A 17,514-nucleotide genomic window follows, 5' to 3' on the forward strand; every position below is an offset into this window, starting at 1 on the left:
ATGACTGCAAATCCTTGAAGCAAAGCGATAGTCTGCTCATTTGTGAGTTGACAATGATTAGTCCATTGTTTAAATTGAAGAGGAGCCACACTCAGTAATGTTCACCGTTACTTATGACTCGACAAGTGCATAAGGGGTTGTACCAAGGTCCCAGCAATGAAGGTTAGTTATCAGAGGTCCTGCTAGCCCCGAAACTCTTTACCTGGGACCCCTCTTGCCGTGGGAGGTCAAAGCCTACCATTCAACAGATAGTGTTTGTCAAAAGAAACTTGTTGTGACTTCACAAATTTTCCACTCCTTGATGTCTGCTGGTGAAGCTTGCTCAGGATGGTTGCAGCAAGTGGGGAGCAGAGGGAGAAGGCAGCAGTAGGTGGGTAGAACAGATGAATGTGGAGTGATGAGTGAGTGGTTTTGACCAATTTGTGGGCTGTTGTCATATGGTAGAGGTGTGGTGGAATTATATTGGGCAACAGTGATCAAGTTAGTGTGTGAACAAATGAATGATCATAGATCGGAGTTCATATTCTGCTGCGATTAGTGCTCAGGCAATCCCTGGGAAAGCAAATGATCCTATCAGCAGACTGATTTCCAAGCGAAAATTGAAAGACTGTAAAAGTGACAACTTGGGGGACCCCACAATGAGCAGCCCTCTGGCTTTATACCTTAATTACTGCAATATAACAATTTAGTACTTTACACAGATTTTTATCTTGTAAAAGAGGAAGCATAAACCTACCACATTTTATAACTGTAACCTATATTATAAAACAAAAGAACTGGCACTTGATCCATTGTGTTCTGAAATTGTCTTCAGATGTTCTTTGAAATGGTCAACTGAGTTGATCATTATTCATTGCAAACAGCCCATGAAAGCTTAAAGAGCCTCCGGGCAGAAAGAATTCTTAAATTATTTTCTTCTCCATTGTTTTGTCTCCTGAGAGTATTGGTTCACACTTGGGAACAGTTTTGTGATTGTTGGCTGCCTGCTACTATTTAACCCAAATAGCTATTTTTCATATCTGAACCTCAACTGTAAATCAACGTGTTTCATTAGTTCTGACTTCAATGCAACCTAACTTAGTACTGTCATCATCTAATTTTGACATGAGCACATTCTATCCCAGCCATAGGATAGCAATTAGAAGCAGGAATCCTGGCTGTATATTAAATGCATTTACACATCAGAGTGTCATGAAGATGAAATGTTACAAAGTAGTATCTAGAGAGTAATTTCCATAAGGGCCTAATGGACAGATGCAACACATTTCAAAATGGTCAATTTTAGAAAGATGGAATACGGATAAGCTATGATGAGATGAAAAAGGAAATTGACATATAGATGTACAAAAGGATAACTTTAAAAAGGAACTTATGCATTAAAAAATTTTTTTTTAAACTGTGGCTACTTGAATTTTAATGATGCTATGAATAAATGAAGAGGTTAGAAACAAGGTAATTGGTGGCAGCAGCTATCCCTTGCTTCAAGGATGAAGTAGACTTTGAGTGGTGAGTTTCTGTTCTAGGTCTTGAAAATAGTGTTGCAGATGAAGGCATGCAGGTTCAAAAATTGTAATAAAATGATAAAAAAAAAGCAGTTATGAAATTAGGAAAAGGATAAAGCTTCTGAAGGTAGACTTTGAAAAAAGAGATAAGGTGGAGAAATAAGCAAAAAAAACCTGACAAACCAAAATCCATATCAGTAAATGTAGGATAATATATTTTGGTAAAAAGGAATCAAACTTTGGGGAAGACTGTGAGATATTGATGAATCAATTGATGCCTAGGAACATAAATATAAACCTTTGTCCAAGAAACTGATTTTGTGACTTGCTTATAGTTAGGGATATGAAAATCTAATTAGGAAATGTTTTCTCCTGAATTGAAGGGAAGATTTACATGTGACAAGCCTTATTATTCAAGAAATAAATTCGGCTTTATCAATAATTTAGGAACACCAGGCTCATAAGATGTTATAAGTTGCATTTCAAATGGCAAAGACCAGGAAGACTGATACGTGAGTTTTATGACATGATGTAAGAGCATAAACACTGAGATGTAATGGATAAATATATCTGTATAAAGTCAGTTTGGACCAGAGATGGAGAACTGTATGCAGTTTTGGTTGCCACTAAAACAAAGTGCCAGTGAATTGATTACAGTGGATTTAATGAGATGTTGACATTAGAAAAAGCAATTCTGAAAAAGTAATTGATAAATTGTGTACATTTCACTTGAAACAGAGATAATGGCACACGAATAAATGTGTTAAACGTTTTCATGGTGAAAGGAGTAGCTGTAATTAGTATCTTAGCATAGCACTAGCACATACCTGCAAAACATGTGTGGTCAAATTATGGACATAACTACATATCCCTCATTAAAGTAACACCATTGCAATTAAGACTTTAATAAAATAAAACCATTCTCCTTTGGAAGCAGCCATGTAATGATATCTATGGGGCAAAAAAGGAGAAGGAATATTAATACAAATTTTGTCAAGTGTTTTGCCTTGTGTTCTTGTGGGACGTAGAGGAATAATTGGGAACTGCTTTCTCTGAAATTTAAAAAGCAGGTTTACATGTGGTAACTCAATAATATTTGAGTAGTGAACACACAATTTCCTTGAAATCTGTCTTATAATGCCAACATCTGTCTTCAAAGAAAACAACTTCCGAACTACTATCTTGTTGCATACGCAAGTCATATTTTCTTGAAGCTTTTCATCTTACACCCATCAGGGTGGTTTGCAAGAATCCAATTTCAAGGACAAACTAACAATTATACTGCCTGCAAGGAGAGTGTTGATTGGTTGGCAAGTGGACTCCGATATGAAGTTGTCATGGAGAATGTACCCATTAATTCTGATTGACTGTTAAAAGACAACTTTGGTTAAGTTTACATGTGACAGGCTTAAATACCTTCAACAAAATTTGTCTTTTTTTGCAACAGTTTTGAAATTGTGTCCGAGTTAACTGCTATTAATACATCGAACCATATAACTTCCTTTAACCTTTTGCTACACTTAACAAATTACATCATCTCATCTCCTCCTTGTGTCATCCCCAGGTCTACCCTCTCATTGCCATCGATAGCCCATTGCTTTTATTTCTCCCATGCCATATCAGTCCAGTGCTCCAGTTTTCTATGCACCCCAGGAGCCTGTGTGTGTGTCTGGCATTACCCACCAAATAAACCCATTTACATATAGACCTGGTAAACTCACCAATCTGAATATTCCAAATAGGCAAATCTTAGTTGTTTCAGGTAAGACCATAATATAATAAACAAGGGTAAAAGTCAACTTTGGCAGTGGTAGCAGACTAGCTAACTGACATACAACTTGTTTGATTTTGCTTCAAAAAACAAAATCAGAAACAAAAACATAAATTGCTGGAGAAAGTCTGCAGGTCTGGCAGCATCTGTGTAGAGAAAGCAGAGTTAACGTTTCAGGTCCATTGACCCTTCTTCAGAATCGATTTGCTTGATTTTGCTCTCTGTTGAACTACAGAAATATTTATGCCTTTGTTGCTTCAGGTTTTACTTCTGAAATTCTTTCTTTTCTTGCCTCCAAAATTCCCACTGCACATAGACCCGTGTCTGAAATTTCTGGCCTACATCCTGTGCAACGTAAAGGTTAACACAAAATTGGAAAGGGAATGGAAAGTAAAGGTCATGAAATTTTAACTGCAACTGTACAGAGTAATGAAACTGCACCTGCAGTAATGAATCGAATTCTGATATTCTTTGAAAGTTTGCATTAACAGCAGTCTAGGGGATCTAGCACAACTTATTCTTCAGATGAGGGAAGGTTGAACAGGTTGGCCCATGACTCACTGGAACTTCCAAACATGAGAGGTGATCTTATTGAAATGTACAACATCCTGAATGGCCTTCTGAGTTTGGATATGCAGCAGCAGATGTTTCCTATTATAGAGCAGGTTCGATGTAAGAGATAGAAGTCTCCATCTAGGATTGACATGATTATTTTTGTCTTTAAGGATTGTTAATCTATAGATTCCCCCCCCACCCAAAAAAAAGCAGTGGAGGGTGAATTATTAAACTTATTCTGGGATGACACTAACTTCAAAATCCTCTTACCAGCCTTTGTAAAAGCTTATCCAAGCCCTACTAACCAGCTGTCTTCTGATCCATTCATCCCAGACATTCTCCCTTCCTTCACCACTCCATCATTGGGAGAGATAACACTACTTTGGAATCTCTTCAGTTTGAAAGCATTAAGAGAATTAGCAGAAATCTACTGCAAACACAAATCAATTGTCTTAATATTCTTGTTTCTCCACTGGTGAAGCATTTTGGGACATTTGTTAAGTTAATGGAGCTTCAAAGAGCAAGTTGTCATTGTCAACTAAGGTTGAAGCCACCTTCCTTTTTGGATAGAGTTCGTTAACTACTCAGCCTTATAGATATTTTCCTAATCAGCTTGGTCAGAGATATTATTATATACCTCTGGGGCAGAAACGTGAACCTGGATCTCCTGGCTCACAGGTACAAAGTCTATTATTGAGTCCTGAGAATAGTCTTTCTTTTAATATCCAGAGGGCTCAGTCTTACATCTACTTCCAAACACCAATCCCATCTGTTCCCTATTTATATGGACCCAGTCAATGAATCAGTCAGTGTGCCCAAATTGCTATAATTGACAGTTATTTGGGCTTACTGTCCTGGCTACTTAAAAATATCATCTGATTTTCAAGTAACAAATCCAAGCAATATTCTGTTGAAGTAAAGTTCTATTTTCTGCATTGTCAGGATGGGTTCACCCCCCTTGCTGTTGCATTGCAACAGGGCCACAACCAAGTCGTTGCCATCTTACTGGAGAATGACACCAAGGGGAAGGTGCGGCTCCCAGCCCTGCACATTGCTGCCAGGAAAGATGATACCAAATCTGCGGCATTGTTACTCCAGAATGATCACAATGCTGATGTACAGTCCAAGGTAAGGAAATCTGTGCATTGTATTTGGCTGTTTATAAAACTGGAAAAGATGCATTTGTATCTCCTAATATTATTTACAAAGGTATATCAGTGAAAATTGTGTTTTTGAAATTTCCTTTGACTGTTTTTTTAATTCTGATCTTTTGCGTTTTCAAAATGTTTGTATTTGTTCTCTGATGTACATGGACATAAAATTTGCAAGATGCAGAACAAATTGTTTTGTTTTATTTATGACCCCATATGTTTGCTACTCAGATTGGACAAAAGGTCGGTTCCTGCGTTTTCATCAATTATTTTCAATAGCCTTTTAAATGGATTGGTTATTAAAAAGCTCACTGCCAAATTTCCTCTTATGTGGAAAATATCCACTCCAATTTAGCAATTCCCTAGTGTGCAATCAGAAATTGGGAACGCTGCATGTGGAGGATGTTCTGTGCTGAGTCACATCACACTTAATCAATGAGAAAGGGAGACAATATTTTCCCTTTAAAAGTGCATAAAAACTGAAAATTTATGAAGAGTGGAATTACTGTCCCAACAATCTAGGTATTTATAGCTGGTGAATTGTTTATTGGTGTTTGGAAAGAAGACTAATTATGTCTAAATTTGAAGGATATCAGAACTTCGTAAAGCCCTTTTCATATGGGATATCCATGGCGTAATCACTTAGAATACTGTTTTCAATTAACAATGCTTCTCCAAGAAACTTTGTAGCTTTATACCGTGACTAATCATTAATCAACATGTTAGTCATAGCTTTTGCCATTACTGCCATCTACTGTGCAGTGTATTCTTATCGGGGCATCTTGACAACATGCTACCCATAGTTATCTATGTTGCATCCTCATGCACTGCTAAAGTTAATGGAGAATATTTAATAAAGAATTAGAATAAAGAAGATTCAATGTAAGAAAGGATTAAAAACAGTTCGTTGCTGAGATCATCCATGCAGTGAGATAAGTTCCCTATTCTGTTTTTTACTGGGTATTTTATTTAAATAATGCATGTTAATGTATAAAAGTTGTAATATTAAATATTAAAGAAATTGCATTTGTTTGAACGAATTTCGATTAATATAAATACTCAACTGCATCTAAACTTGCTTTCTTTGTATTTGACCTTTCAGTAATTCACTTACATACTGATCATTAATAGATGTAACTTTTAACTTTTTGCTACACTGCATCCTGCTTTCTCCATTGTTCATGTAACTCGCTATGTTTATGTGGGGTGATTAAGACTTCAATGTCTTCAGACGAGACACCTATGCACATGGAATCTATAATGTTTGGATTTACCTTCTTTACTTTCGATTTTTCCTTTTTTGCATATAAGTCATGTTTGCTCACTGCATGACATTGTCCACCAAGTGACAAAATACGTTAGTCAGTTAAAAGCCCAAATACATAGGAAGGGACCAAGAGAAATGAGCTGTTAATCAAATAAGCTGTCTTGGTCAAACTAAGTTGGATTGGACCAGACTGACATTTGCATGTTCTGTTGCATGCATGTCCTGATTTGATGGACTGCATTCTTTTATTCAGTTAGAAATTTATTTATCCCGTCTTTGCCCGTATGTGATGTTTCCACTTCTTCCCTTGGCCATGTGGTTTTCCTGTGATAGCATGAAGACTGAATAATGTGTGCTTTATGCATTTTTTTTCTCATATTGTATACATCTGGTCTGAATTAAACACTTACCCATCAGTGCATTTGAAGGTGACGAGCGCAATAACTCTCGCATATGTCCCGCCCACTGCAGACCCACCCTCCTATGGCCCCACTACAATCACATCAGTGATGGAGGTGATGTAGTGTGGCCCACTTGCCAAACGAATAATTGAGTCTTGTTCATCGACCAAATTAAGGGACTCATCCTTTTGCTGTTGGCATTTATGCAGTGAGGTATGTTGAGATCACGTGGCCAGCCTGGCCGATGTCCCTGCATAGGCCGATGGTAAGAGCTGAGAAAAAGGCCCTCTGATGGCCATCATTTCGCCAGCCATCAACCTCCCCCACCCCAGTGATCTTTTTAGTCAGGGTTGAATGTGAGGATATGTGGCACTCCGCACAATTCTGTCCTTTCTTGTAGGTTCATAAGTGCACTTTGCCCAATGGTCTTAGCAGCGCATGTGTGTGCAGTCCACCAGTGGTGGAGCAGATTTCCATGTGAACCATGCTAGTGGCTTTCTAACAAAATATTCCTGTCTAATCTTGCAGAAGATGTGATTGATTTTGCTGTAGTCTAATGGGGTGATGTACAGGTCCAGTGAACTTTCCTGATTTTTTAAAATAACTTACAGATAAATGGTCTACCTGGTGGCTAGGTAAAAGATTGAAAGACACTGGTAGGAAGTTTACTTGTTTTTGGTATTTAGAACTTGGTACCCAGTGTCCTGACTTTGGTCTGAAAGCTCTGCACAGGTTTTCTCAGTCACCTGCTGAGAGTTAGAAAACATCCTCTACAGGTAGCATTTCAAAGCTCGAAGCATTGATTTTCTGCTAGTTTTCCAATTTCCCCATCCAGGTTACAGCATGAGACAAGGAATTCACTCATGGATGTTAGTACTGTTGTGTTTCCCTCAGAGTGAAGCCCATTACAATGACTACATGCCTTAAATTATGGAAAAAAATCACTAAGTCTTCTTAGACTGCATCTTGCAAATCCACAGCCACTACCATCTAGAAGGATAAGAGCAGCAGATACATGGGAACACACTATCTGCAAGTTCCTCTACAATCAACTCATTATCCTGGCTCTGAAATATTTCATTGTTCCTTCAGTGTTGCTGGATCAAAATCCTGGGGCTCCCTTCCAAATAGCATTGAGTGGTTGAAGGAGGCTCACGACTACCTTCCCAACAGCAACTACAGATGGGCAATGAGTGCTGGCCCAGCCAGAGATATTACATTCCATGACTGAATTTAAAAGAAAGATAAATGAGTCTTCTACAATTCCCTGGAACATGGTTAAGGGATGATTTGTTGCAAGGTTTCAGGACTTGGTAGGGAAAACAGAGGATACATTTTCTGACTAATACACAAGCCAACGACAAAAAGAGACAACCTTAAATTCAGAATTTGACAATTCTCATGATAAATTACAGGAATTCCTCTTTAGTGTGTATTTTTAGTGTAAATTACAGAGATGCCAGATCCATTAATAATATTAAATCTGACATAAATAGGTTTTTGCTAGCCAAGCGTATTAAGGCATTTGGTCAAAGCAAGTGAATGAAGTTAAGATGCAGATAGGCCATGACAGAATTGTATCGTGAAACATACTTGAATAATTGATTATTTTGTCCTACGCACATTAACCTGCCAAACACTCTAACTTTGGAAACATTTTTTTTGGTGTTGGATAAACAATTGTAATACTCCTTGGAACTAAAATAAATTTATGGAATCATTGTATTCTAGCCTCTATTCCATCTCACTTAACACTTCTTCATTTAGCAATCACGTAAAACTAGCAATTAGAAACTGCAGCTCCTATCTTAGAGACGTAGAAAGTATGAGCAGAAGTAGGGCATTTGGCCCTTCCATGACTGCTGTGCAATTCAATATGATCATGGCTGATCACCCAACTCAGTACTCCTGTTTCCACTTTTTCTCCATAATCTTTCGTAGCTTTAGAATTAAGAACCATGTATTTCTTTAAAACATTCAATGTTTTGGCTCAACCATTTTCTGTGACAGAGAATGTCCACAGGTTCACCACTCCAAAGTGAAAAAAATTCTCCTCCTATCAATCTTAAACAGCCTAACTTATCCTTTGGTTCTGAACTCCCTGGTCATAGGGTAAATGCAGGAAGGATATTCCCAATCTGGTTCTAGAATCTTACAGGTTTCTAGACCATAGCCCCTCTGCTTCAGTCCCAACCAATCCAATCTCTTTTTATACGTCAGTCCTGCCATTCCAGTTTGGTAAGCCTTCGTTTACACTCCCTCTGTAGCCAGGACATCTTTTCTCAGATAAGGACACCAAAACTGCATGCAATATGCCAGGTGTGGTCTCGCCAAGATCCTGTACAATTTCAGCAAGACAGTCTTGCTTCTGTTCCCCAATCCTCTCGCAGCAAAGGCGAGTATACCATTTGCCACCTGCACAACCTGCTGTGCCTCTATGCTTACTTGTAGCGACACCCAGAGGTCTCATTGCAATTCCTACTTTCCCAATCTACTGTCATTCAAATAATAATCTGTTTCTGGCACCAAAGTGGATAGCTTCACATTTATTAACATTATCCTACATGTGCTGTGCATTGCCCACTCACTCAGCCTATCAAAATCACGCTGACACATCTCTGCATCCTCCTCACAGCTCACCCTCCCATCCTTTGTGTCATATGCAGACTTGGAGAAATGACATTTAGTTCCCTCATCTAAATAATTAATTTATTACAATTCAGAATAGCTGGAGACCAAGCACTGATCCCTGCAATACTCCATTAGTCATTACCTGCCACTCAGACCTGTTTATTCCTACTGTTTGTTTCCTGTTTGTCAGGGCATATGGCATCCTCCTGCTTCTTCTAAAAAGATGTACATGATTAAGAACAGGATAAAGTAATGCAAGTACAGATAAAAATGATCGAATATTCTGAAACATTATTGTTTGTCTTTTTGGTGCTGTGAGGATGTTAGGTGTGGCATGCAACTCTCAAAGGTCAATTGTGGCTTGCACAGTTCGGCTAAAATCCTGGAATTTGCGCAACTTTCTTCATATGTCAATGAAATAATTGATAATACTTATTATTTTGAAATTGATCTATGGCCCAGTCTCTGATTCAGAAGAATTTAGAGGTTTGGTAGATTAATCAAAAAATGTATAGTATAAAGGGTCAATTGAGGAGATGATGTTTTGTATTCTTACAATACTGTGCCAATATAGTGAATTGGGTCTTAAGGCATGTTGCTGATGATCTGCATTTTGCATACACCATGGCTCGAGAAAATAAATCTAATGGTGTTGAGGACTGTACCTTACTTTGTTAGAAGTACTAAGTAAATCCAAATTGTTAGCTTTGCAGTTTTCCATTACAAAAAGTCCTGTATGTCATTTTAGACAGTTCTTTGTTTCAATCTTTCCATCTTAAATTTTTAATTTTTCTTCCCCCTTACAATTATTTCTCTGCTTCTTATTAATGCTGACCCAGATGATGGTGAATAGGACCACAGAGGTATATATTTAGATGTTCTTGTTTTCATGTTTATATTTTGGAGATTATCCTTAACATTGATGTTATATTTCCAAATCCTCCAAATGAAAGGATTTTCTGTTGTTAATTTCTGATAATTAGATTATTTTCTTTTGATGCTTTTATAATTTTTTTGAGTATGTTTACTTATTATGAAGGCTAAGCAAACTCTTGAGTTGAAACCATTTCTTCTTCTTACTGTTTGAATTCTTTTCTCAGAGGTTCTACTGATTCCTCCTATTGACGTTGTGGAAGGCACTTGCACAACTTCTTCAGAAATGTGTTTACATTCCAATAAATAGTATCACAACTTCACACTTTGGTCTGATCAATTTAAATACACCCCAATGTTAATGACCTGAAGATGGTTTGGCAGATTTATTGTCCCTTTAGTGCTAATGGTTCAACTACTTCAAGTGGCTCAGCACTGTACATATTTGAATAGCATGACTTGACCAAGGCGTGCTCCAATTGTTTGTGCTGCTGAGCCAAACTCTGACGTCTGTGCATGACAGAAACCTCTGGAACTGGGAATCAACGCATCCACATGCCAATTGGTATGCATGGACCTTTCAGAGAATATTGAATGTGACCTTATGTGGGTAAAGAGTGTACCCTATTTGCTTTAGTCAGTTTTGCAGGCATAATAGCTTTAAAACAAAATCCCAAAATGATAGGGAAAGAACAGGTGTGCTCCTTTTGTCTGCATAAAGTAAATTGGGCATCTAATGTCCTGGATTTAAACCCTAGAACTGCCACATTATTAATGAGAGTAAGTTACTCTGGAATTTACAGCTTTTAGGATTAGTGATTTTTTTTCTACATATTTTCTGATACACCTAATCAAATGTATTATTTCATAACTGTGGAGCAGGTGGGACTTGAAACCAGGCCTCCTGGTTGAGAGTCAGAGACAGTACAACTGTGCCCCAACAGCCCCTTTTAGTTGGTCCTTTTTGAATGTTACTAACTGCATTACTTTCTAGTAAATCACTGTGTTTATTATCCCTCAATATACTTGTATTGTTTATGTCACAATTGTTCACCCAAGAGCACAGATATTATCACACAGCGTTGATATCTATTGTCTGTGTCTATTTACTATTACAGGGCACTGAAACCTGGGACCTGACATGCACTTTGTCACCCAAAGTGACTTTGGGAGCATGTACGCAAAATTTCATTTCAGGCAAAATAATTGGCTCAAATTAAGGCTGATCTGAATGACTCCACTCTAGACAATGCTGCAGTTGCTCAATGAAACAGCTGTGAAGACTGAAATAATCTTTCTCAGATACATTGGGTGTCCTAACTTCACATCAGGACAATTCTGCAATATCAATCACTGGGCCTTGCCAGGCACAAGCCTCCTTCCTTTTCATGCTCCAAAAAAGCGTGTGTTTAAAAAAGGGTGTGCCAGTAGCTGCTTATGTGCTGTTCTCCAAACTTATATCCATGAATTCAATGCACTCCGTGTGGGTCATGAATTATTATTGAGCAATAAGTTAATATGTCAATAATTTGATCTTGCATCTGTAGGCAACCAGACTTAGGCATGAGCTTACCATATTCCCATTCCCTAATATCTAACAAAATCTGCCTCACCATTCAGTTAAACATCAAATGAGAGATAAAGTTGTCGACATTAAATAATTTTCTAATCAGAAACCCATTTAATAGTATATTGACAATAGTGATAAATTAACTCTCTCACCTGCTGTATGAATCTATCTTGCTATTCTATTCACTTGCATAGTGGCAAACTTATGGAAAGTTTATTCTGACTGTGGAAGTGTGTCTTCCACAGATTAGAGGCACTTGGCCAAAGTATACTTTTGTGTGGTCTGGAATCACTCCACTGCCATATTGCAACTCACCAGGCTTTGTTACCTAGTTCAAATGTAGCCACAGGGTGCAGCTAACAAACAGAGAAGTGACCAAATATAATTCTGCAAGAAAAAAAAGTTAGGGTATTATCCTTTCCAGTCGTGATGTTGTTTTGATTCCAACAGTAAATTCTGAGTTCGCTTTTTGATGTAGAATTGCATAGGAAGATTAATCTTTTGGGTGAACAAGGGTCTTAGTGGAGTTCAGAGTATCAGAAGCTTGAGCAGTTAAGCTTGATACACTTGTCAGGTTTGCATTTTCAATGTGTTTCCCTCCTATTCACAGAGTGGCTTTACTCCTCTGCATATTGCTGCCCACTATGGAAATGTGAATGTAGCCACTTTGCTATTAAATCGAGGAGCTGCTGTAGATTTCACAGCACGGGTAAGTATATTTTTTTCAAAATTTGGTTTTGATTTATTTATTTTTGCTACTGATAACTATGCAGTTTTCTGTCTCTGTACTATTGTACAGTTATGATGGGAAAGCATGATAGAATGCATATTGGTTCCATGCACTGCATCTATCAAAGGAGCTAAGTTTTATTTGATAATTGTACCCCTCTACCCTGGATAGCAATGTTTCAGAAGAGGAAATTTCTGATATCTGTGGCTTGTTATTCTAATTGGCCAATGGTATCTGCAGGGCTTTTCATTTTGACTTGAGCATGTGCATTTCCCAGCATGAGAGCCCATCAATCTGCCTGTCACTAAAACAAATGTTTTACTGTAAGCCATTGATGACTTGGTGTGTTGCACCTCATTACATTTGGTAAAAATGTTGATTCAGTACATCGGTGGTAATGCAGCATTATTTCTTATTACATTATCCTAATACATTTGACCAGACAGCATGAATTTTAGCCCTTAGTCCACTGTTTCCATTTGAATTATTGAGTGAATGCTAAAGTAGCAGGTACAAGTCAATGGACCTCCACTATCAGAGTGGGTAATTACTTGCATGTCTATGAATGGTGTATTGTAACATAATCTTTAATGTAATTCCTTTGCACAACATCACTCAATCAATCCAAAACTTGACCTCTGCAATTATAATGATCAGCTGTGGACAATAGGCAGTTGAGACCTTCATTCCAGAACTTAAATTGCAAAAAGGTCAACAAATTGAACCAAATTACTTTTTTTGTTGATCTCTAACCAGATAAAAAATGATACTCAGTGGTTAGATTCCCTACAGTGTGAAAACAGGCCCTTTGGCCCAATAAGTCCACATTGACCCTCCAAAGAGTGACCCACCCAGAACCATTCCCGTCTGACTAATGCACCTAACGTTATGGCTAATTTAGAATGGCCAATTCACCTGACCTGCATATTGGAAACCGGAGCACCAGGAGGAAACCCACACAGACACGGAGAATGTGCAAACTCCACACAGACAGTTGCCTGAGGCTGGAATTGAACCTGGGACCCTGGTGCTGTGAGGCAGCAGTGCTAACCACTGAGCCACCGTGCCACCCCAAAAGTAAATGTGATGTGACATGACAAACATATCTTCCTTTCACATTCCTAGACATGGTAGTTGCTATTGACCAGTATTGTGCCAAAGAGTTATGCAGTAATAAAAACTGTGGAGGTTGGTAAGCTCAGTGATTGGATGATTCATTTGCAAAGCAAAATGAGCCAACCGCATGGATTCAATTCCTGCACTGGACAAAGATACCAGGAAAATCCCTCCTTCCCAACCTTACCTCTCACCTGAGGCATGGTGACCCTCAGGTTAAAATTCACCACTAATTATCTCTCATTTGTGGGGCTATGGTGACTTTACCTTTTACCTAAGGTAAATTGCACCATAACAAAGAATTTTTAGGTAAACGATTAAAGAGTATTAAAATAAGAAATCTGACATGTGATCTGTCAAATTTAGAAGAAAGAGAAAAAGTTCAGCGTTAGATGAAGCAGTTCATAACATAATCCCATGGAATAATAGTGCAGCCATTGTCTAGACTTGCATAATTATGACAAAAATAGCTACTATGTAAACAAACTTTTAGATCACAGAACTGAAGAAAATCAACTTTTTTCTGAAGAAAAAAATGCAAAGAATTTTACATGCATGTTGTATCTGCAAATCAAGTTAATAATAGATATTGGCTTCCACCATTACTAGCGACCAATTAGTAATACAAATTCCTATGGATGCAGGAGCACAAATATCCGTTTCATCTGAGTGAGGTTGAAAGATACTACAACATAGATCTAAATTAAAGGAGATCAAGGATTTAAAAAAATGGCAAACATATAGTGATAAAGGTTTGCTGAAAATGTCACCTGCAGAAGCATCATATACAAGCTGCCTTCTAGATAAATGCAAGAAACAACCCAACCAATTTTAGATCTGATCTAAAAAAAATCAATCCAATAAAATTTTAAAAAGACTAAGGATCCATTTGAAAATGTTGAGTTGCTGTCAGAGGAATGCTAAACTGATAACCAAGTCTCCTCCCCAGTCAATCCATTTAGAAATCTACCATTTGCATTGTGAGAAAAACAAAATTTGATAGCATAGCAACAACAACTGGGATGAGCCAACAGAATGAGCGATTTCACTGGGAAATATTGACATAAGGAATGGCAAACTACAAATATGCTTGGAATCAATTACCATAAGTAAGTTTTTGAAAGAAGATGAAATTTCAAAAATTGAGCACGACAAAATATTTCAAAAATAAAATGTTTATCAAGTCTGGTTTTTCATCACTGATCCTGAATGAATCAAAATCCAAGTCATTTATTACCTCTTATTAGAGATAGAAATTGTTTGGCTTCCCTTGGCTACTACTACAGCTCCAACAGTATATCATTAATTGTATAGTATAAGAGCATTGACAAAGAGAAATGCAGCATCAAACTTTGAAACTCACTGAATGATTCGACCTGATAGTAAAATGATAACAGCTTTTGACCTTTGTGAGGATTTCAAACCTGAAAATGGAAACACAGCTGCTAGACCTGTGTCAAATTTATCATAAAAGAAAGGAAGATACCAACTCCTTACTATAGTCATTATTCTGGATCAATTCCTATTAGAAAACTTATCAGTATTAAAACTCCTAAATAGAGAGAGGATCGCAAGTAGTTGTATGAAACCTGAAAGGGAAGCATCCAAAAAAACTCTCAGAACTTTTGCAAACTTGAAAGATCATTAAAATTTTCAGCAGATTCATCGTGGAGATTAGGGAATACACAGAAATTATAATGATCAATAGTGTCTCATGTCATGTTCACTGATTCATGTAGAGATGAGGTCTGTCTAGCTTAGGAAAGCTATTAGACATTGTTTGATTATGAAAGATTCAAATAATTCATTTATCACAGTTCCTTTGATAAATATGACAAACCATTACTTTAGAAATCTTTGAATGGTTGTACTTTGAGTTCAAAAAAGATGGTTAGATTGTAAAATCATGACTCGTGGGCATCACATATATATCCATAGAATCCTTAGAAATCCCTACAGTGTGGAAACAGGCCCTTCACCCCAACAAGTCCACACGAACCCTCTGAAGACTAACCCACCCAGACCCATTCCCCTACCCATTATCCTATATTTGCCCTTTATTAATGCACCTAACCTACACAATCCTGAACACTATGGGCAAGTTAGCATGGCCGATTCATCTAACCTGCACATCTTTGGATTGTGGGAGGAAAGAGCTGAAAATGTGTTGCTGGAAAAGCGCAGCAGGTCAGGCAGCATCAATACATTTTCAGCTCTGATCTCCAGCATCTGCAGTCCTCACTTTCTCCATTGTGGGAGGAAACCGGAGCACCCGGAGGAAACCCATGCAGACATGGATGAATGTGCAAACTCCCCACAGACAGTAGCCTGAGGTCGGAATTGAAGCCGTGTCCCTGGCGCTGTGAGGTTGCAGTGCTAAGCACTGAGCGACTGTGGCAAAATGCAAGTTGAGAATGTTCAAGCTTCATTTTACATGTTACTGGCAATATTTGGCCAGAAGATGACACAAATATGAACAGTCAGAAAAAGTGAGATGTCTGGGATCCTCAGAGAAAGAGGTATGGCCCCAAGGAATCAATATTGCTTTCGGCAGCTCCAGTGGACTGGACAGGAGTTAACAACAATAGTAACAATAGCATGCAAAGGAATTGTGATTGTACATTAATATTAAAGCGTTTCTATAAAATTGGTTGCAAAAGATTCATGACTGACATATTTCCTAGAGAAATATGAACAATGATCATGCAATGTCACATTTGTTCTCAAAATCATTCAGGATATTAGTTATAATTTGCCCAACTTGCTTTAAATGTTGACGAAATATACAAATATAGAATCTTTGATTCCTCACCAAATCAGTTGCTGGGCAGTAAGGTGGCTCAGTGGTTTGCACTGCTGCCTCGTAGGGCCAGGGACCCAGGTTTGATGCCACCTCTGGCGAATCTCTATGTGGAGTTTGCACGTTCTCCCCATGTCTGTACTGGTTTCCTCCGGATGCACCAGTTTCCTCCCACAGTCTGAAGATGTGCAAGTGAGATGGATTGGCTGTACTAAATTGCCCGCCGTGTCCAGGGATTATGCAGGCTAGATGGATTAGCCATAGGAAATGCAGGGTAGGGGGTGGGGCTGTTCTTTGAGGGGTTACTGTGGGGATTCTATTTTTTAAAAAAACTACAATACATAATTGGTACTAATTTTTTGATGTGACAGAGAAGAGTGCTTATAGTGAGTACCATGTAATTTACCCAAACCTCTGCACAATGCAAAGCATCCCAGACCAAAAAAAAAGTTACATTAAAGCTTAAGGATGGCATGGTGGTTCAGTGGTTAGCACTGCTGCCTCACGGTGCCAGGGAACTGGGTTTGATTCCCACTTTGGGCGACAGCCTGTGTGGAGTTTACACATTCTCCCTGTGTCTGCGTGGGTTTCCTCCCACAATCCAAAGATTGTAGGCCAGGTGAATTGGCCATGCTAAATTGCCCATAGTGTTAATTACATTAGTCAGGGGTAAGTATAGGGTAGGGGAATGGACCTGCGTGGGTTACTCTTCAGAAGGTCAATGTGGACTTGCTGGGATGAAGGGCCTGTTTCCATACTAATCTAATCTTCTCCAGTTGCGAAATAATGACATTTTTAGTCTGAAAGGGTCATAGGTTGTGTTCAAATTCAAAATTTGTGAGAAGATTTGTAGCTCAGGTGCTCGTTGTTGTGGTTCTGTTCGCCAAGCTGGGAATTTGTGTTGCAGACGTTTCGTCCTGTGTCTAGGTGACATCCTCAGTGTTTGGGAGCCTCCTGTGAAGTGCTTCTGTGATGTTTCCTCCGGCATTTATAGTGGTTTGTCTCTGCCGCTTCCGGTTGTCAGCTCCAGCTGTCCGCTGCAGTGGACAGCTGGAACTGACAACCGGAAGCGGCAGAGACAAACCACTATAAATGCCGGAGGAAACATCACAGAAGCACTTCACAGGAGGCTCCCAAGCACTGAGGA

The 17,514-nt window shown here is 38.4% G+C and overlaps 1 protein-coding gene across 12 annotated transcripts in view; it reads left to right on the forward strand.

The window, feature by feature from the left end:
- Positions 1 to 17,514, forward strand: part of LOC140485944 (ankyrin-2-like) — an 850,179-nt gene that overhangs the window by 633,336 nt on the left and 199,329 nt on the right. For 9 of the 12 annotated variants that reach the window (XM_072584685.1, XM_072584421.1, XM_072584596.1 and 6 more), the window contains exons 7-9: positions 4,771 to 4,956; positions 10,118 to 10,141; positions 12,332 to 12,430. In XM_072584685.1, coding sequence (XP_072440786.1) covers positions 4,771 to 4,956; positions 10,118 to 10,141; positions 12,332 to 12,430 — 309 coding nt within the window. The remainder of the gene's footprint in view (positions 1 to 4,770; positions 4,957 to 10,117; positions 10,142 to 12,331; positions 12,431 to 17,514) is intronic. The other 3 variants (XM_072584765.1, XM_072585126.1, XM_072585394.1) reach the window with 1 other exon arrangement.

Source organism: Chiloscyllium punctatum, chromosome 1, assembly GCF_047496795.1.
Source record: "Chiloscyllium punctatum isolate Juve2018m chromosome 1, sChiPun1.3, whole genome shotgun sequence".
In the NCBI taxonomy this organism is placed as follows: Eukaryota; Metazoa; Chordata; class Chondrichthyes; order Orectolobiformes; family Hemiscylliidae; genus Chiloscyllium; species Chiloscyllium punctatum.